We start from the raw sequence: 21,712 nt of genomic DNA, 5'->3' as shown, positions 1-21,712 counted from the left end.
TTTTTTCTTCTTGGATTGAAATAGATGTTTTTGATGACCAAAATTTCTTTTTAATTCCAATTGAAAGATGTTAGAACAAGCAACTAAATTGCAACCTTTCATCATTGTACCAGGATTAAATGCAAGGCGAGATTATAATTTTTAAATTGCAGTATGTATGATGTCGCAAATTAAGAAACCTGAGGGACAATGGGAATAATAGTATCAGATTTGAAATTAATCCAGGATACTGAAACCGCAAAACCAGGCTAGATGTTATTTTTCATGCCTTTGAGACTGGGATCTTTATCCATAAGAAAGATAAATAGTTCAACAACAATTATAAAATCAGTTTTATTTTCCCTTATATTCTTTGAAAACAAAGATTTGGCCAACAGTGTTGAGATTCTTGCACACACGGTTTTTCGGTATTATCTTCAACAAACACAATAGTTTAATACCTGAATATTAAAACTGTTAGATCAAAAATTTCTGTTTCACCATTATATTCAATATATTTTTTTAAACTGTAAGAAGAAATATTGGAAAAGGATGTTCACTTTGATTCCTATTTTACCTTTAATGTACTTTCTAGTTAACTTGCCTTATATCCAATCACATTGACTTATTTTCCCCACTGTTAGCTTTTCAGGTTTGGGCTGTCTTTAGTAGTAGAAGCATAATGAAAGAAATCTCAGCAGATCAAAATGTAACTAATTTGGTTTTCATTAATTTATCACCTGTCAAAGAAAAAAAAGTTTTGCTTTTACCTCTTAGCTGCAAGAGTTAAAATTTAGTTACTAGTTTGAGTTGTGTATTTTGTAAACAGTGTCATACAAAAGCCCTTAAGGAATAAGTAAATCATAAATAATTGGACATTAATTGCAAATCAGGCTGACTCAGCAGCAGCAATCCCCTAATCCAGGTGTCCCCAACCTTTTTTGCACCGTGGACTGGTTTAATATTGACAATATTCTTGTGGACCGGCCGACCCGGGGGGCGGGGGGGGGGTGCGGTGGGTGTTAATCACAACTGGAATATAGGTGATAAGTCACTTATAAGTGGCTAATACACTCAATTTCATTTCTAAAGGGGTTTATCTAACAAATTTAATATTAAACACACAGGGCATATTTTCCTCGCATGAATATAGTAATAAGTCAATTATAACAATGGTCCCAAACCTCCGGGCTGTGGGCCGATACATTGCTGTGAAGCATGCAGGAGTACAGTGGTAGCCGGGACGCACCCAGCACATCTTTAAGAAAAAAACCGAAATAAACAAGGTAATTGATTAGGTGCTGCCCAGCACGTAAATGCCGGCCTAGATCAGAGGCAACGCAATCGGTAATTGCCTCTGATCTGGGCCGATATTTACGTGCCGGGCGGCACCTAACTAATTTGCTTGTTTATTTCAGCTTTTTTTTCTTAAAGATGTGCTGGGTGCGTTCCAGCCACCGCTGTATTCTTTGCAGCTCGGAGGTTGCGGACAACTGAATTGTAAGTCACATATAGATCAATAGCATCATAACATTTTAAGTAACGTTTGGATATTAAACACACAGCGCATATTTTCCTCGTATGAGCATATAAAATCATAGTGGGAGCCCTGGGCTTGTTTCCCTGCAACAAGACGGTCCCATCGAGGGGTGATGGGAGACAGCGATACTCGAAGGGGGTTCCTTATGTCCAGTCTATTCCGCAATTTTGTTTTCGTTGCATTCATCACGGAAAACTCTGCTTCACAGCGATATGATGTTGGAAGTGGAAGCAACGTTTTCAGTGCTTTCGTGGCTATCTCAGAATATTCAGCCTTGACTTTGATCCAGAATGCCGGCAGAGGTGTTATGCCAAACATTCTTTTTAGCCCACCGTCATTCGCAAGCTCGAGGAGTTGATCTCCTTCCTGCGCTGACATGGAAGATTCACCGGAAACATTCACAAGTAGGTCACGGACCCATTCCTTTGCACGTCTTGGGTCACTGATGACCTCGCGTGCGTTAAAGTTCAGCAGTGGGCGTGACAGGGAATGAGGAAAGGTGCAGCCGACTCATATCGTTTCATATCGCCAAATCATATCGTTTCCTCATGGCTCGCGGCCCGTGGCCTGGTCGCACATGCTTTGCGGCCCGGTACCAGTCCGCGGCCCAGTGGTTGGGGACCACTGCCCTAATCCACCCCCACATCATTTTCAATGTATTGTTTCTTTAAATTTACTTTGAGGATATTTGAGATAGTAGTATAGAATATAATAAAGCCACTAAATAAAAGTTCACAGAACATAGCAATTTATGACAGAGAAGGGCACTATTCTGCCCAAAGCACAGTTGCCTCAAAGCAAGTGTATAGGCATTTCTGTAAAATAAAAATGGAACATTTTGAAAACCTGTAATAAAAGCAAACTGTGCTGAAAATTCTGGAGAGCTCTCAAAAGCAATTTGCCCATCTTTCCCATTATTTCTGTTTTCTTATACTCTTGATTGTTGACAGGTAATATAGAATTGTCCCAGGGTTATCACATGACACTGCCATGTAATTCATAATTTCCCAATAAAACATATGTCAACGTCATTTGAAAAGATAAATAATAGTTTCAAATTAAGTGGTTTTAATCAGTTAATTCTTCAGATTATAGAGTTCAAAATGGTGATTTAGGATGAATCAGAATCAGGTTTATTATCACTGGCATATGATGTGAGATTTGTTAACTTGTTAACCATTGAAATGAATTGAAACTATGGATGGAAAGAAAACAAGAACATGCTTTACGAATGTAATGTTGCATTGGAATTAGGACTATGCTTTGTGCTCAGATTGGCACAATTTAATCTTATGATTTAGCTAGTTAACTTGGATTCTTAAATTCCACACTAAAACTGCAAGTAATACTAATCTAGGAATGCTAGTGAGGAAGTGTTCAATGGAAGTATGTCAGAAACACAAGATTCTGCAAATGCTGGAAATCTTGAGCAACAGACACAAAATGCTGGAGGAATTCAGCAGGTCAAACAGCATCTATGGAGTTGAATAAACAGTTAACGTTTCAGGCTGAGAGCCAACTGGAACAATGAATAGAAATTTGTTTTCTTCAGCTGGAAAGGAGGCATTTGTGTTATTGTTCAGTTATAGGTTAATGGTTAAGTTACAAATTAATGGTTTGGAAATGGTAAACTTGGAACATATTATTATTTTATTTTATTTTTTGTTTAGAGATTCAGTATGGTAACAGGCCCTTCCAGTCCAAAGAGCCTGCATCAGCCAATTCACCCATGTGACCAATCATCTTACTAACCCTTATGTCTTTGCAATCAATTGCTTGATTAGAGCTAGAAAGTACTTTCCTGAAGCTGCAATAGGGTATTTTTAAAACAAATATTCTTAATTTTTTTCTTCAAACGAAGAGGAATCAACAACTGGAGTTAGCCTCAAGACAACAACATAAAATATTAGAGAATCATTTGAGATATTTAGATTAAATACTAGTAGTGGAGTGTAGAATTTTCTTTGGACAGATGAATTGCAAGTTACTGAGTGTATACATCAATAGAGATAGGTTGAAAAAAATATATAGACACTTTAAAATTAATCCGTGCTCAATTTAAAATTGTGATAACATGATGCAGGCTAGTAAAATTAATGTGAAAGCATGAAAAATGCAAGAAATTAAGTTTATTGTATGAAACAACAGAAATCCCAAAAGAAAATGAAATTATTGCAGCTTCTTTTAATATGCATACCTATGTTCTATACTGGAATGAAATTGTATAATGTTAATGTAAATCTTTACCATAAGACATAGGAGCAGAATTTGGCCATTCGACTAACTAAGTCTGCTTTGCAATTCCATTGTGGCTGATTTATTATCCCTCTCAGCCCTCTTCTCCTGCCTTCTCCTTTGACATCCTGACTAATCAAGATCCTTTTAACCTTTGCTGTAAATATACCCCATGACATGGCCTCCATCGCTATCTGTGGCAATGAATTCCACAGATTATCCACCTTCTAGTTAAAGAAATTCCTCTTCATCTCTTTTGTGAAGGGATATCCTTCTTTCCTGATGCAGTGCCCTCTGGTCCTAGACTTCCCCACTAGAAAACATCCTCCTCATGTCCACTCTATCTAGGCCTCTCAAGAATCAGATCCCCCCCCCCATTCTCCAGTTAGTACAGACCCAGCCATCAAATGTTCCTCACATGTTAACCCTTTCATTCCTAGAATTATTCTCCTTCATGCAGATAACAAATCATGAGTAGAAGATTCTTATTCTTAAATATAATTATCAGAGATGGTAACAAGAATGGCATTTTAATTGGTGTACAAAATGTTTGAGTCAGAGAGTCATAGAAACGAGCCCTATAGCCCATTGAGTCTATGCTGACCATCGACAACCCATTAACAAAATACTGTATGTTGTCCATTTAATTGTTAACATTTATTCTGTTGACAGAACCAGGAATGAAACCCTAACTTATAGCTCCAAATGAGAGTGTTTTCTTGGCAAATTCTATTCAACCAGGCACAAAACTTTATTTCCATTGACACTGGACTTGTGACTTATAGAAATGTGGGAGCATTTATTAAGATGGCAGAGCGGTGAAAACAGGACAACACAAATTACATTAATATAACAAACATAAGTATTCACATAACTGAAGCCGACAATAAAATTAAATCATTAAATGCAAAATTATGGGAAATGCATAATGAACACATTGAAATAAGTTCCTTTTCAATCAACTTACACAGGTATGTTGCAAAATGAATGGGGAAAAATTCTCAACTTGTCATTAATGCTACATTTAAAGTAAAATGTGTTTTATGGTATTATTCTGAAATAGGATTTAAAAATAAATATTTATTTCTAAAGACATATGTGAAATTAGAACAGATTTGGTCTCTGTGGAACAAGATTCCTAAAGTATAACTGACCAAATCAATAAATCAAATTTGAAAGAGTAATGAAATGATGGACACTCCTGCCTTGTATGACAGATTGAAATGACAGCCTTACTCTGCAGAAAGCTATATTAAATTGTAACAAAGCTACTGAAAAGAGTTATTGTATAAGAAATACAAAGGCTGTACACTTTTGCATTGTGGCGACTATGTCAATGTTTATTGTGTATTTGAAATTGGGCTGGTTGATCACTTTTAGTATCTGTTTATGTTTGCTGAGATAGTCAGAATCCTTAAAAATAATTTGAAAATTGACAAGGGAAAGGGAAAGTATATTACTATTCCATGTTTATAGAGAATTAATAAAATGAAAAGCTGTCATTAACAAGAGAAAATCTGCATATGCTGGAAATCCAAACAGTGCACACAAGATGCTGGAAGAACTCAGTAGGCCAAGCAGCATCGATGGAAAAGAGTTTCGGGCCGAGACCCTTCATTAGGACGGGTCTTGGCTCAAAACATCGACTATTTACTCTTTTCCATAGATGCTATCTGTCCTGCTGAGTTCCTCCAGCATTTTGTGTGTGTTGCAAGAACTGCCATTGTGTTTTCCTTCGGAACAATTTGCTTTATAATTAGACATAATACATTGAGTCAGATTAGACAAAGCAGCAAATAATTTCCAAAGTTTATAATGTAGTCATTGATGAATAAAATGTACTCATGCTTTTCACATTTGTGTCCATTTGAAAAAGCAGTCCCGGAAGATCCCCTTGTTTCTATGACAATGAGATAGTAATGATGAACCATGTGTATAAAGAAAGATTTCCCAAGGTGAGTTATGATTATTCTATTTTTTTACTGTTTGTCCACTTGTATGCTTTACAGTTTATCAAATTGATGAATGCACAGAAAAAACTCCAAATGGTGAAAATTTTGAAGCAAAAGCAGAAAATGCTGTAAACACTCAACATTTTCAAAAGTGCACAAACATCTTCAGTTGGTTTAAGGTTAGACCAGATTCACAGATTAGACAGGAAAAAATATTTTAAAAAGGAAAGATGAAAAATTTGAAGTCAAGCACTGCATAACTAGAAGCCATTGTTTGTCAACAGTTACAGAATTAGTGAAACTATATGTGAATTAGATCACAGGCTGCAGATTTGTGGATATTTTCATGTTTATGGAAGTTGGACCTTTGGCCAGCAAAGAGTATGTTGTAAATAATCAACTGTAGAAGTAACAAAGGGTTGGATTAATGTTTCAACAGCAGGTGATTTAATGAACAGATGGAGTCAGACAATATTACAAGATAAAATATGCAGATATATGGTTGCAAGCTGAACAGGGTTAGATATGCCACCTGATTACATATAACTTTAGACAATTCCCAGACAATGGTATAAATGTGTAGCTAGAGAGCTTGTTTTGTGACAGAAATTGAAGACAATGGCTTTGTTTTTTATTTGTTTGGAGGAACTTTCTGCTCATCCAGCACCTGATATCAGGTAAGCAGTCTGACAATTTAGAGCTGTTAATGTCATCAGCATGAAGCTTAAATGATATCATCCAAAGGTCAAGTTCCTATGGGCAGAGTGCAGATATGAAGTAGAAATGGCCCAGTGTGAATCATTGAGAATATTAAAGGTAATCACATAAAAGCAAGGAAAGAAACCTTTACAGGAACAGGTTATCTTCTAGATAGAGAATCCAAATCGGGCTTGGGTAGAGCCCTTAAGATGGCTGAGGGTTGTGTGCTGTTGGCAGGATTATGTGGCTAATCTTGTCTTGGGAAAATGTCCTCATCCAAGTCCAACGCTATCCCTTTTAGAATTATACTGGAGCTAAATTAAACAAGTTACTATGGATGGAGTTGCATAGTTTATATTTCTCATTGTCATATTGGATGAAAGATATTGAAGCACCCATCATCTTAATAAATCAGTTTAATTGTATATTCAGTATTTCTTTCCTTGATTCAATTCTAATCTTTAACTCTTTCAGTAAAATAACTGACGTTATTCTTGATGAAATCGAGTGTTTAACACACTCTCTCCCTCCTGTCAAGTTAGGCATGATATTTCACTTCTCCCACAATTTTTTTCCATTGTAAAAAAATGAACTTACTGTTAAAATTATCTTCACCTTGAACAATGAATGTATAAATCTATCTTTGAGCAGCTGCTTGATAGAACTATCTAACTGTGTGTCAGGTATTAATGCTTTTCTAGTGGGATGCATCTTTTGTTCACAAATTGTCATATCTTATGGGAATCATTCTTTGAAACATATTCTGATGTGATAATTCATTTCCTAGGTCTTTAAAATTGTCCTCAGTTCCTTGAGAACTGTTTAAAGCAATTCTCTCTCCTGCCACTACGACAGCCATCAAAATTTATGCCACAGACTCCACCCTTGGATTATAATGGGAGGAACTTACGTATTGGGTTTCTTTCTCATTATCCTTAAGATGTTTGCTTTTACACAAAAGTAGTCTACATTTAGTGCCTTCTCTTCAGTTACCTAATCCCAGTAAAATTTTCAATCTAGGAGTATATGTCAGTAAAAGCCACTGAAATCTACCTCGTTGGTCTATTTGTGTGGGAAATATTCATTATGATGAAACCTGTCTGATAGGTTATTCATTGCTATGTGTAATTTTTCTCATGAACATTGTTGGCAAGCCCAGTATTTATTGGCTATCATCAAATGTCATGAGTAAGTGCCAAAGCTGTACTTGAAATGCTACTATTTGAGTATGTGCAAAGTGCACAAGAATTAATCTAATCTAATCATTGACCTTCAAGTCTTTTTTAGTTTGTGGTTTCCTCCTCTTTGACATTTTGCTTTACTTGTGGAAGTAGTAGTTATTTGCCAATTTTTCTTTTTTTACTATTACGCTAATCAATTTGTTGCCAACATTTCCATCTCAGGAATGGTGTTCAGGCATTTTGAATTATTTGTTATTTTATGAAGCATCTAAAAATTATTTGATCTCATGCAGTTATGACCTGATTGTAATAATTTTGCATTATTTAAAAAAATATATTTATTGCTATGCATTCTCAAATTAAAAATAACAAGATTTTCTTTTCTTAGTTCATTATGAGATGTTTGGCATTTCTTTATTTTTCAATCTTTTTATTAGTTTCATAATGATAAACATACCATAATATTGATACAAAATTGTTCAGATTACATTGTTATGATTAACATAGTTAAATATAAACTCATTTAACACATGGGTATTAAACCTCCCAGTCATACAGGATGTAAATGTAATAAACAAAAAAAAAGAAAAAAAATCATGAAAAAGGAGAAAAAAAGAAAAATATACCCCAAAAGAAAAACTAACCTAAACAGTGTTAATCAACTAAACTAAGAGGAAAAGAAAGACAAGGGCTGTTATATAACATCAAAGAAAAAGGAACCATTAGTGTCGTCGACTTCGCTCCTCTCAACATATATTAAAAAAGAATAGAATAAGTTTGGAAAGGTCAAATTACATCATATGAAAATGTTGAATAAATGGCCTCCAAGTCTTTTCAAATTTAATAGAGGGATCAAAAATAACACTTATAATTTTTTCTAAGTTTAAACACAACATAGTTTGAGAGAACCAATGAAATGTGGTGGGAGGATTAATCTCTTTCCAATTCAGCAAAATGGATCTTCTAGCCATTAATGTAAGAAATGCAATCAACCGACGAGCTGAAGAGGTTAAATGACTTGATTCTATTATTGGTAACCCAAAAATTGCAGTAACAGGGTGAGGTTATAAATCAATATTCAGAACAGTTGAAATAATATCAAAAATATCTTTCCAATATTTTTTTCAAAAAAGGACATAATCAAAACATGAGTTAAAGAAGCTATCTCAAAGTGGCATATATCAGATACAGGATTTATATGAGAATAATAACGAGCTAATTTATCCTTAGACATGTGAGCCCTGTGCACTACTTTAAACTGTATCAATGGATGTTTAGCACATATAGAGGATGAGTTAACTAATTGAAGAATTTTTCTCCATTTTTCAAATGGTAAAGTGATCTTAAGTTCCCTTTCCCAATCAGCCTTAACTTTATTAAATAGGTCTGGACGTATTTTCATAATTATATTATAAATAATTGCTATTACACCTTTCTGAAAAGGATTTAAATCTAAAATTTTTCCAGAATATCTACTGAATATATATTTGGGAAGGTAGGAGAAACAGTATTTAAAAAGTTTCTAATCTAAACGAGATATTTAGCATTTGTTAGCCCCACTGTAATCTCTAACTTTCTATCATTCTTGCTGTGATATATTAGCATAATCTTACAAAATTGGAAATGGTTATCTTTTCTTGGCAAGTTGTGCGTCTATTATATAAATTTGCAGTCTTGCTTGCAAAAACAAAGTATAGGAAATCTTCTAAATTGTTAGAAAATCTCTCATTAATTTCTTTCCCAGCTTGCAATTCTGGTCCCTCATGGTGTTTTCTCTTACTATCTACTGAAACAACTCACTAATTATTACCACCCTGCAAAAGTTACTATTTCAAGGAAATCAGGATTGTCAGTCTTGGCAGGATTATCGACCATTTGCAAACTAATCGATATTCCTATGGCTGGGTTTTCTTCGAACTTCCCATTCTAGTTTCTTCTCAGATCCATTAATCTTGGACCATGCCCTGTTAATGTATTCTTTTTTGTCTTAAAATGTTGATTCAGAACACATTTCAACTATGACTTTCTGCAATCTCAATACAGAACCTTTTGAGATCCTCTTGTCCTTATGAAAGTACAGCAATCATACTTCAGAAGTAAATTATTGACAATAATTACCTGAAGTATGTGTACAATGTTTTGTAAATAATATTTATTTGTAAATGTGATCACTGTTAAAAATGAAAGGACATTAGAGCCTCTTCAATAAGTATTAAAAATAACAATAGTATTATTACAAATAACCTATGGCAAACAAATTTCATTCAACAGGCCACGGCTCAAATGGAAGAGAACCTCCAGGAGTTCATCAAATCCAGTGCTCCAGAGAATGTGTTGCCGTTAGCTGATGGAGTTCTCAGCTTCATCCACCACCAGGTGATTGAGCTCGCTAGGGACTGCCTGGCTAAATCCCGAGATGGCCTTATCACTTCCAGATATTTCTTTGAGCTGCAAGAGAATTTAGAGAGGCTTCTGCAAGATGTAAGTATTCAGTTTGAGTTTAAAATTCTGATGGCATTATAAGCAGATCTCTCTATTGCTATCAAATGTTTCTTAATTACGGAAAGTAAATGAGGTTTTAATTATGAAATACTCATGTAGATAGAAATAGAATGCCTTACAATACAAGGCTGTACGCCTGGGAAACGCGGAAGAGGAAGGCAAAGAAGAAAATATATGGACACTGTGAAAGAACTAACAGATCTAAGTGTGCGAGATATCATTGACGCTGCATGGGATCATTCCATGTGGAGAGCCACGATTGCCCATGCGTGTAACGCGCAAGGCACATGAAGAAGAAGAACTCATGTAGATATGAGTAAAAAATAAAATAATATCACAAATACTCAAATTTAAAAGTAAAATACAATTGTTGTACATCCAATTATATGTACTCCTCTTTCTGATGAAAATGATGTTAGTTTATTGTTACGTGTACCAAGACACAGTAAAAAGCTTGTCTTGCGTACTGTTTATTCAAATCAAATCATCCTACAGTGCATTGAGCAAGAATAAGTTAAAATGATAACAATGCAAAATATAGTGTAAAAGCCACTAAAAAAGTGTGGTGCATGTAAATGATAAAGTGCAAGATCATAACGAGATAGATTGTGAGGCCAAGAGTCCATCGTACAGTTCAAGAATCTGATAGCAGTGGGATGGAAGCTGTCCTTGAGCCTGGTGGTACGAGCTTTCAGGCTTTTGTATCTTCAGTCCGATGGCAGAAGGAAGAAGAGAATGTCTGGAGTGGGTGGGGTCTTTATTCTGCCAGCTGCTTTACTGGGGTGAGAAGTATAGACAGAGTCCATGGAGCTGATTTCTATATGCTGAGATGCGTCCACAGCCCTGCAGCTTCTTGCAGCCACATTAAGAGTAGTTCCATACCAAGCCGTTATGTATCCATACAGGAGAAAATCTGCAGATGCTAGAAATTCAAGCAACACACATCAACGTTGCTGGTGAACGCAGCAGGCCAGGCAGCATCTCTAGGAAGAGGTACAATCGACGTTTCGGGCCGAGACCCTTCGTCAGGACTAACTGAAAGAAGAGCAGGATCTCCCAGTGGCCACACATTTTAATTCCACGTTCCATTCCCATTCTGATAAGTCTATCCACGGCCTCCTCTACTGTAAAGATGAAGCCACACTCAGGTTGGTGGAACAACACCTTATATTCCGTCTGGGTAGCCTCCAACCTGATGGCATGAACATTGACTTCTCAAACTTCCACTGATGCCCCACCTTCCCCTCGTACCCCATCTGTTATTTATTTATATACACACATTCTTTTTCTCTCTCTCCTTTTTCTCCCTCTGACTATACTCCTTGCCCATCCTCTGGGCTTCTCTCCTCCCCCTTTTTTTCTCCCTAGGCCTCCTGTCCCATGATCCTGTCATATCCCTTTTGCCAATCAACTGTCCAGCTCTTGGCTCCATCCCTCCCCCTCCTGTCTTCTCCTATCATTTCGGATCTCCCCCTCCCACTTTCAAATCTCTTACTAGCTCTTCTTTCAGTTAGTCCTGATGAAGGGTCTTGGCCCGAAACGTCGACTGTACCTCTTCCTATAGATGCTGCCTGGCCTGCTGCATTCACCAGCAAATTTGATGTGTGTTGCATGCATCTATACAGAATGCTTTCAATGGTGCATCGATAAAAATTGGTAATTATTGACAGGGATATGGTGAATTTCTTTGGTCTTTTGAGCAAGTAGAAACGTTGGTGAGCTTTCTTGGCAGTAACATCAAAGGTTCATTTTATTGTCAAAGTATGCATGTACAATACAACTCTGATATTTGTCTTCTCCATATGGTCATGAAATACAGAAAAACTATGGGAGTTGTTGGAAGAAAAGGCATCAATTTCCCTCATTCCCCCACCAGCTCTAAAAAAGAAAAAGAAACAAAACTTGCAAACCCCCAAACCCCTTACCCCTCCCTTACACAGAAAACTAACAGGTTGCCCACATGAAAAACAGCAGGCAGAACATCAAAAACGCCAAACCCTTGACCCCTCCCTCGCAGCAAAGAACAGTGACATGGCATCAAAACCCCCAACACCCTCTCTCACACACAGAAAACTAACAGGTTGCCCATGCAGCAAAACATGAATAAGAACATCAGATCCTAAATCCCCAACTCCTCCCTCTCACATAAGGTACAGGATCTATTGTTATGGCCACAGGCACATCTGGGCCCACAATGGTAACTGTAGATTCAGGTGCAGTGGATGCAGTCATGGTCCATGGTGACATACCCATCCCTTTCTGTTGAAAAGCTTATTGGGATGGGATGGGATTGCATTGGTGATGTTGCCTGACTTCATTTTGTAACCTATTATAGTTGTTAAGTCCTGCTTCAGCCGATGGCTGGATCGAGACTCTATTCTGGACTGGTACTATCTCTTAGCATTTCTGACAGTGTTATAGAGGTCATATCTTTATTGCTATTTATTTACAGAATCCTTTTCACACTATAAAAACATACTTAAATGTTGTAAGTATAAGTGATTCTTTAAAAGCTACCCTTTAAAACTGTCTGATTGTTGATGAAACTTGGAGATAATCACGCTGCAGATTTCCACCAACTTACAAATGAAGTGGTAGGGCAATCTTTTTTTTGAGGCAATTGCTGTTGATGGTTATGATAATGTTGTTGCCAAATACTGAAGTGTACATAATTTCTGCAAGGATTTTTTTTAAAAAATCATCCAATGTCACTTGTTCTTGCAACTGTCACTTCTTCATTTGGCAGTGAAGATTATTATGTATCATTTTATTATGGGTGGGGTTTAAAGAATTGAGGGGCGGCACTGTAGGTTGTATCCCAACAATTCTTTTATGTATGCTACCTTAGGCATGCGTGCTATAGCTTTGCCACCCCTTGATAGGATCTGCAGATATCCATATATTACAGGACAACTGTTCTGATTAATTAGTTTGGGTTTAGTTATTTTAATCGTGTACTTATGGCTACATTACTTGGGTATTCAAAAGAGACTGGAAAGAAATACCTATCAGTCATTCATGGCTATCTTGTGACAAGGCACTTCAGGACCCATTCTTGCTTACCTGTTCTCCATTCACAAGGCCTGTGTCACTTTGCTTGTCTAGGCTCCTCCTGTCCATTCTTCACAGCACTATCTCCACACTTTGCCAGACCCTCATTCTCCACACATGATGCCTTTCACTTTCTGATCTGTCCGCGTTTTCACTTACAGGCGTTGTGACTTTTCACTCTCCAGTGATCCATATCGCACGGAAATAAGCCCTTTGGAGTATCATGTCCACACTTATCCAGCTGCTTGCTCGCTCTCCACGATGCCTTCTTGATCTTGTATTTGACTGATAATTATTTCATAAGGTTAAAGAGTCTGAAGATATTTCAATATAAAATCAACTTATTCAGAGTGGTATTTTTTTCATTTCAATAAGAATTCAAAGTACATAGAGTTATAAAACAATACAGTCCATATATGCAGATCCTTTGGCCCAGTGAGTCCATGGTGCTCGCCCTACATGATAGAAAATACAAATAATAAATGAGAAGGTAGTCCACACTAACTAATTGTTTGGAATTTGATGCGATTTTCTGCAATGTCTTTTCCTACACAGAAGTTTTCTCTCCAGATTCCCATGACATTGGCATTCAGTAGATTTTGGTTGATTTTATTTGGTTTTGATTAACGAACAAAAAACAAATTTGAAGATCTTGCTGGATAGGTTGATGAATATGACTGACTTTAATACTGAGTATAATTGGGTATCAAAAGCTAGTGGTTCATTTGCCTCATTGCTTAACTCCCAAATCGTGTAGTTTAATATTTCCTCAGAATACCTTCTGGAAGACAAAAATTGGGCAATAGCAAAAAAAAAGGCAGCATTTGTCATTAGGTTGGTGTTTGAGTGCAGTTACATGGTAAGGGAAGGATGAACACAGAAAGATTTGATAACAGGAAGATGACGCCACAGAAAGATTTGAGGAAAGTTTTAAAAACAATTTGTGTCTTGATCAGGAAACAATAGAAGGCAGTGTGCCCACGGTTGTGATGGGGCAGGTAGTGATGAGGAAGCAGCAAGTCTGCAGGACTTAGACAAATTGGGACAATGGGCAAAGAAGTGGCAGATGGAATAGGGCGTCGAGAAGCCTACAGTATACTTCCCACTACTTCCTCAGAAGCGTGTGAAGAATTGGCATGGCATCTAAAACTTTGACAAACTTTTATACATGTGTGTGGAGAGTATATTGAACTTTGGTAGTGACTGGCTGCATCACAACTTGGTATGAAAACACCAATGCCCTTGAACGGAAGATCCTCTATATAAAAAAAAGTGAATAGTGCCCAGTCCATCATGAGAAAAGTCCTCCACAGATGGCTGTGGAGGCCGTCACTGGATGTACAGTGCCTATAAAATATATTCATTCCCCTTGAAGTTTTCATGTTTTATTGTTTTACAACATTGAATCACAATGGATTAAATATGTTTTTTCTCTGTTGATCAGTGTCAAAAAATTAAATCCACCGTGATTCAATGTTGTAAAACAATAAAACATGAAAACTTCCGGGGTGGGGGGGGGCGGTGATGGTGAATACTTTTTATAGGCATTGTATTTAAAGACGAGGTTTTTGGGTTCTTGATCAGTTAGGACATCAAACATTATGGGGAGAAGACAGGAGAATGAGATTGAGAGGAATAATAAATCTACTGTAATGGAATGGCTGAGCAAATCCGATGGTCTTAGTTGTATGTCTTATGGATGAAACAGATATGGTCCAAGTGAGAATCAAAATGTTGGCAGCAAATTTTTGATGACCTTAAGTTTATGGAAGATAAAATATAAAATGCCTATCAAAGAAACATTAAAATAGTCAGGTCAGAGGGCTTTAGTAGCAGATGGGCCAAGGTAGAAATGGCCATGGTGTGCAAGTGAAGCTTTATAAGTTTAGTGATGGATGCATTAAGTGGATAAAGCACAGCTCAGAGTACAGTAGCACACTGAAATTCAGTCATATACAGCTAGGATGAGTGATGTAGCTGGAATTTGTGGGGACTGAATAAGTTAGCTTAATTCTTTTCATAATAAAACTATCATCCTTTCTTGGATGCTGACAAGGACTTTGACTGTGCAAAGGCACTGCCAAGGAAATAATTTGGTGAACCTAACTATATTCATAGAATCTTGTATTGTATTTTAGACAGTGTTGATGAACTACAGCATGCAAATGAGAAGAAGGTGATTTAGAATCAATCTTTGGGGGATGTTAAACATAATGCTGGGAGGATGAAAAGATAAATCCTTGCAGTTGATTCTCTGCCTAGCATTAACTAGCATTGACTATTACATCATACTGGATCATAAAGCAAAAATATTGAAGAATAATTGTATTTTTAGCCATGGCAGAACAGCAGACAGCACATAAATCATTATTTACATTTTTTCTGTATTATATGGCTTAGAGATTCTCACAGTGTACCCTTAAAACTATAGCAGTGTCTTGCAAATAACAGGAATTCTGCAGATGCTGGAAATTCAAGCAACACATATCAAAGTTGCTGGTGAACGCAGCAGGCCAGGCAGCATCTGTAGGAAGAGGTGCAGTTGACGTTTCAGGCTGAGACCCTTCGTCAGGACTAACTGAAGGAAGAGTGAGTAAGGGATTTGAAAGTTGGAGGGGGAGGAGGAGATCCAAAATGATAGGAGAAGACAGGAGGGGGAGGGATAGAGCCAAGAGCTGGACAGGTGATAGGCAAAAGGGGATACGAGAGGATCATAGGACAGGAGGTCCGGGAAGAAAGACAAGTGGGGGGGGACCCAGAGGATGGGCAAGAGGTATATTCAGAGGGACAGAGGGAGAAAAAGGAGAGTGAGAGAAAGAATGTGTGCATAAAAATAAGTAACAGATGTGGTACGAGGGGGAGGTGGGGCCTTAGCGGAAGTTAGAGAAGTCGATGTTCATGCCATCAGGTTGGAGGCTACCCAGACGGAAGATAAGGTGTTGTTCCTCCAACCTGAGTGTGGCTTCATCTTTACAGTAGAGGAGGCCGTGGATAGACATGTCAGAATGGGAATGGGATGTGGAATTAAAATGTGTGGCCACTGGGAGATCCTGCTTTCTCTGGCAGACAGAGCGTAGATGTTCAGCAAAGCGATCTCCCAGTCTGTGTCGGGTGTCGCCAATATATAAAAGGCCACATCGGGAGCACCGGACGCAGTATATCACCCCAGTCGACTCACAGGTGAAGTGTTGCCTCACTTGGAAGGACTGTTTGGGGCCCTGAATGGTGGTAAGGGAGGAAGTGTAAGGGCATGTGTAGCACTTGTTCCGCTTACAAGGATAAGTGCCAGGAGGGAGATCAGTGGGGAGGGATGGGGGGGACGAATGGACAAGGGAGTTGTGTAGGGCCGATCCCTGCGGAATGCAGAGAGAGGGGGGAGGGAAAGATGCGCTTAGTGGTGGGATCCCGTTGGAGGTGGCGGAAGTTACGGAGAATAATATGTTGGACCCGGAGGCTGGTGGGGTGGTAGGTGAGGACCAGGGGAACCCTATTCCTAGTGGGGTGGCGGGAGGATGGAGTGAGAGCAGATGTACGTGAAATGGGGAAGATGCGTTTAAGAGCAGAGTTGATAGTGGAGGAAGGGAAGCCCCTTTCTTTAAAAAAGGAAGACATCTCCCTCGTCCTAGAGTGAAAAGCCTCATCCTGAGAGCAGATGCGGCGGAGACAGAGGAATTGCGAGAAGGGGATGGCGTTTTTTCAAGAGACAGGGTGAGAAGAGGAATAGTCCAGATAACTGTGAGAGTCAGCAGGCTTATAGTAGACATCAGTGGATAAGCTGTCTCCAGAGACAGAGACAGAAAGATCTAGAAAGGGGAGGGAGGTGTCGGAAATAGACCAGGTAAACTTGAAGGCAGGGTGAAAGTTGGAAGCAAAGTTAATAAAGTCAACGAGTTCTGCATGCGTGCAGGAAGCAGCGCCAATGCAGTCGTCGATGTAGCGAAGGAAAAGTGGGGGACAGATACCAGAATAGGCACGGAACATAGATTGTTCCACAAACCCAACAAAAAGGCAGGCATAGCTAGGACCCATACGGGTGCCCATAGCTACACCTTTAGTTTGGAGGAAGTGGGAGGAGCCAAAGGAGAAATTATTAAGAGTAAGGACTAATTTTGCTAGACGGAGCTGAGTGGTGGTAGAGGGGAACTGATTAGGTCTGGAATCCAAAAAGAAGCGTAGAGCTTTGAGACCATCCTGATGGGGGATGGAAGTATATAAGGACTGGACATCCATGGTGAAAATAAAGCGGTGGGGGCCAGGGAACTTAAAATCATCGAAAAGTTTAAGAGCGTGAGAAGTGTCACGAACATAGGTTGGAAGGGATTGAACAAGGGGTGATAAAATCGTGTCGAGGTATGCAGAAACGAGTTCGGTGGGGCAGGAGCAAGCTGAGACAATAGGTCGGCCAGGACAGGCAGGTTTGTGGATCTTGGGTAGGAGGTAGAAACGGGAAGAGCGAGGTGTGGGAACTATAAGGTTGGTAGCAGTGGATGGGAGATCCCCGAGTGGATAAAGTCGGTGATGGTGTGGGAGACAATGGCCTGGTGCTTCTTAGTGGAGTCGACTGGGGTGATATACTGCGTCCGGTGCTCCCGATGTGGCCTTTTATATGTTGGTGAGACCCGACGCAGACTGGGAGACCGCTTTGCTGTACATCTACGCTCTGTCTGCCAGAGAAAGCAGGATCTCCCAGTGGCCACACATTTTAATTCCACATCCCATTCCCATTCTGACATGTCTATCCACGGCCTCCTCTACTGTAAAGATGAAGCCACACTCAGGTTGGAGGAACAACACCTTATATTCCGTCTGGGTAGCCTCCAACCTGATGGCATGAACATCAACTTCTCTAACTTCCGCTAAGGCCCCACCTCCCCCTCGTACCCCATCTGTTACTTATTTTTATGCACACATTCTTTCTCTCACTCTCCTTTTTCTCCCTCTGTCCCTCTGAATATACCTCTTGCCCATCCTCTGGGTGCCCCCCGCCCCTGTCTTTCTTCCCGGACCTCCAGTCCCATGATCCTCTCGTATCCCTTTTGCCTATCACCTGTCCAGCTCTTGGCTCTATCCCTCCCCTTCCTGTCTTCTCCTATCATTTTGGATCTCCCCCTCCCCCTCCAACTTTAAAATCCTTACTCACTCTTCCTTCAGTTAGTCCTGACGAAGGGTCTCGGCCTGAAACGTCGACTGCACCTCTTCCTACAGATGCTGCCTGGCCTGCTGCGTTCACCAGCAACTTTGATGTGTGTTGCAGTGTCTTGCAGTTGAAGTTCTGAAGAAGTCATGAACAAGATTTGGGGAGGGGAGAAGTTGTTCTTTTTAAATGTTGTTTTTTGTTTGTATTTATTATTAAATTGATTTACATTTAATTTAGAGCAAAACTCCACACTAAAATCTTTTTCTGTTACTATTTAATTCTGTAAGTGTGATCTTCCACATATCTTTTATTTTGCAAGATAAAATGTTAATTTAGTAATCTTAATATATGGAGGTATTAAAAACCAATATATGAAGGTAATTTTTAATAGAGAAAACATATTAACACGATCCAAAATGTAATGTTTCTAGGAGAAAAATGCTTTGAGTTTATTTTTCTGTATATTTCTTAACACCCACCTATTTGGAGTCTCTTAAAGAGGTATTGTGATGTGACCTGGAGGAGTGGGGGAATGGTGGGTCATTTTAATTTCATGCACCAGTGATTACTAGTGTTGATGGATGACTTTTCAGACAGAGTATAACTTAACCTGTCTGGGTAAATTATTCTGCTGGTGATTATGTCATTGGGATTCACTGTGTATAGGAATGACATAGGCATTTCTCAGATAAGCAATGACATCAGCTTCAGAAGCTAATGATCGTGTGCTGCTGCTGGCAAGGCTAAACTTGCACAGAAATGAGGTTCTAGTATGTAGTATAGCATATTTCAAAAGAGGTTTAAACAGCATCAAAACAAGATGTCTCGATTATCTTTTGAGCATGATAGTGTCCTGACGAGAGTTTTGGAGCTTCAGAAATGTGCAAGGTTTTTGGCAGACATACTCTTAAAAGTTGAGCCCCTTCTTTTATTAGTGGTCCTATTTCTGAGGCAGAGGGCCCTGAGTGTTATTTGTATACAATATAGAATTTCTTTTGTTGCTGAAATAAATTGTGGTGGTGTTATAAAATCTTGTTTTAAATGTGAATCTAATCCTTTATTTTACAGGCACACGAGCGGTCTGAGAGTTCAGAGGTGACATTTGTTACTCAGCTGGTGAAGAAACTGATGATCATTATTGCCCGGCCGGCACGGCTGCTAGAGTGTCTGGTGAGAGAAAACTTTCAAGTACTCATTACCTCAATGTCCATCAATAAAATATGCATGCATTGAATTGAGGAGGCAAGGTTAACAGGTCAAGCAGATCATTGTACTGTTGTTAAATTTTACATTTTGCATTATGGAAAAGTACAGGCAGGAAAAAATTAGTTTAAGATAATGTGTGGACAGATGATAATTTGACTATAAATTGCTAAGAAATAACACAGGTTTGTTCTAAATGCCATAATTGTGTGGCTGTCTGTACTTCCAACGTATCTAGCTTCCTCGTGAATTTGGTGAAGTAGCTCTTTAAATCAAGGTAACATTTGTAATAAATGATTGTGTCACAATACACCACAGAAATGTATGTTCCATTGATTCACCTCCACTCCAAAGAAACAATTCTTTTGTGTCACAAAATAGATTTGCAGAGATGGGTGAGCCAGTGAATGCAAAATAAGTATGTTGCATTCAGCTACTGTTGTTTGAGCCTCTTTTGGAGTTGGTTATAAATGAATAGGGCAAGAATGCAGACCAAGTATTAACAGAGACAACATAAGGGACATAAGTGTTTGGTTCATCACTGTTTCTCCAAAGACCATGCATTAAAATTATGGTCAAGAATATTTAATAGCAAGTCACTGGGATGTTTAGATTTAATGATGAATTGTTAATTAAAATGATTCCAGTATTTTAATTAATTTAGATGATTAGTGAATTAATAGGTTTGCTTAAAATGCTATTAAAAATTATTTTGCCACTGAACAGATGGGAGAGTGAATGCCTGTCCATTTTCCTTTTATTGGTTAATGAGAACAGCGTGCTGGCATTAATTTAAAGTCTTATAGGTTTATTTCAAAAGATTTTGGTAACTGGAAGGTTGTTTGTAGTGGGGTTCTGCAGGACCTGTTCAGAGGAAATTATTAGAAACTTAGGAAAGGATGATTAAAGATGATAAAGAGGAAGAATAACAAAGTAAACATAGTTGAGTACCCCTTATCCAAAGTGTGTCGGGTTTTCAATTTTTTTCAAATTTTGAAATACATAATGAGATTGTTTGAGATCACCATCACTTCTGATTCTGAATTTATGTGCGACCAGTAAGCAGTCTTTGTATAACATTTGTTCATCACACTGGTGTAGTTAACTGTAAAAACTATTAGATACCATTAATATAATGAACATAGAACATGTGCAGGGTAACAAAAGCAGCAAAGCAGCATCAGGAGAATACCTGAATCAGCTGTTGAACAACAACAAACAACCGCAGGCTTTCAATCTCCACTTACAATGCCATGTTTTGATTAAAGTGTTACACTGCACTGTATTTGTACTCTACTTTTTGTTTGGGTTTTTTGTAAGATATAAAAACAATCAGCATTGTAGACTTGTTCTGGGGTTAGATTTTCATCAGTGATGATCTTGGCAAACTCATCAATTAATTTCTCTGCAGCTTCGTGATCTGCAGATGCTTTAAAATTGAATGCAGTGCCTTTTCTTAAATTTTTGCAATCAGCCTGCTGAATATTGACAATTTCCTTCAATTTTCAGTTTGTTGTGACAGATCTTTGCTTGTTTCATGATCAGCATACTGTTAAGCTGTATACGTTCACTCTGACACTGACAATATACGGTCGAGGTTTTCATTTTTCACTTTATGCCGAGTTTTAAAATTTTTTGTTAACTTCCGTTCATTACATAGAAATTCTCAGAACTGCGTTCTGTTTACCAAGTACACCTCTGCCAGAAAACAACCTGTCCCAGTCACACTTGCCAGAATTTTTTTGATGACATCACAATTGACCTTTCTCCAATTTAGAATCTCAATCCAAGGACTAGACATATCCTTCTCCATAATTACTTCGAAACTCATGGCACTATGATCACTAGATGCAAAGTGTCCCCTTACACAGACTTCTGTCACCTGACTTTTCTCATTCCCTACAGATCTAGTATCACATTCTCTCTAGTTCGGAATTCTACATACTAATAAAGGAAACTTTCCTGAACACATTTGAAAGACTCTGTCCCATCCAGTCCTTTTACAGTATGAGAGTCCCAGTCAATACGTGGAAAGTTAAAATCACCTACTAGCACAACCTTATGTTTCTTGCAACAGTCTGCGATCTCTCGACAAATTTGCTCCTCTAAATCCTGCACACTGTTGGCTGGTCTGTAATTTAATCCTATCAACATAGTCAGTTCTACCCATAAAGCTTCACCAAGCAAGTTCTCCAATCTGACCTGACTGAACACTGCCGTGACATTTTCCATG

The 21,712-nt window shown here is 38.3% G+C and overlaps 1 protein-coding gene across 7 annotated transcripts in view; it reads left to right on the top strand.

Annotated features, from left to right (window-relative positions):
* mast2 (microtubule associated serine/threonine kinase 2) overlaps window positions 1-21,712 on the top strand; it is a 457,841-nt gene that overhangs the window by 358,434 nt on the left and 77,695 nt on the right. For 5 of the 7 annotated variants that reach the window (XM_063064393.1, XM_063064391.1, XM_063064397.1 and 2 more), the window contains 3 exons: window positions 5,631-5,709; window positions 9,858-10,067; window positions 19,345-19,446. In XM_063064393.1, coding sequence (XP_062920463.1) covers window positions 5,631-5,709; window positions 9,858-10,067; window positions 19,345-19,446 — 391 coding nt within the window. The remainder of the gene's footprint in view (window positions 1-5,630; window positions 5,710-9,857; window positions 10,068-19,344; window positions 19,447-21,712) is intronic. The other 2 variants (XM_063064394.1, XM_063064392.1) reach the window with 1 other exon arrangement.

This window comes from Mobula hypostoma, chromosome 12 (assembly GCF_963921235.1).
Source record: "Mobula hypostoma chromosome 12, sMobHyp1.1, whole genome shotgun sequence".
In the NCBI taxonomy this organism is placed as follows: domain Eukaryota; kingdom Metazoa; phylum Chordata; class Chondrichthyes; order Myliobatiformes; family Myliobatidae; genus Mobula; species Mobula hypostoma.
This window is presented reverse-complemented; position numbering and strand designations above follow the sequence as displayed.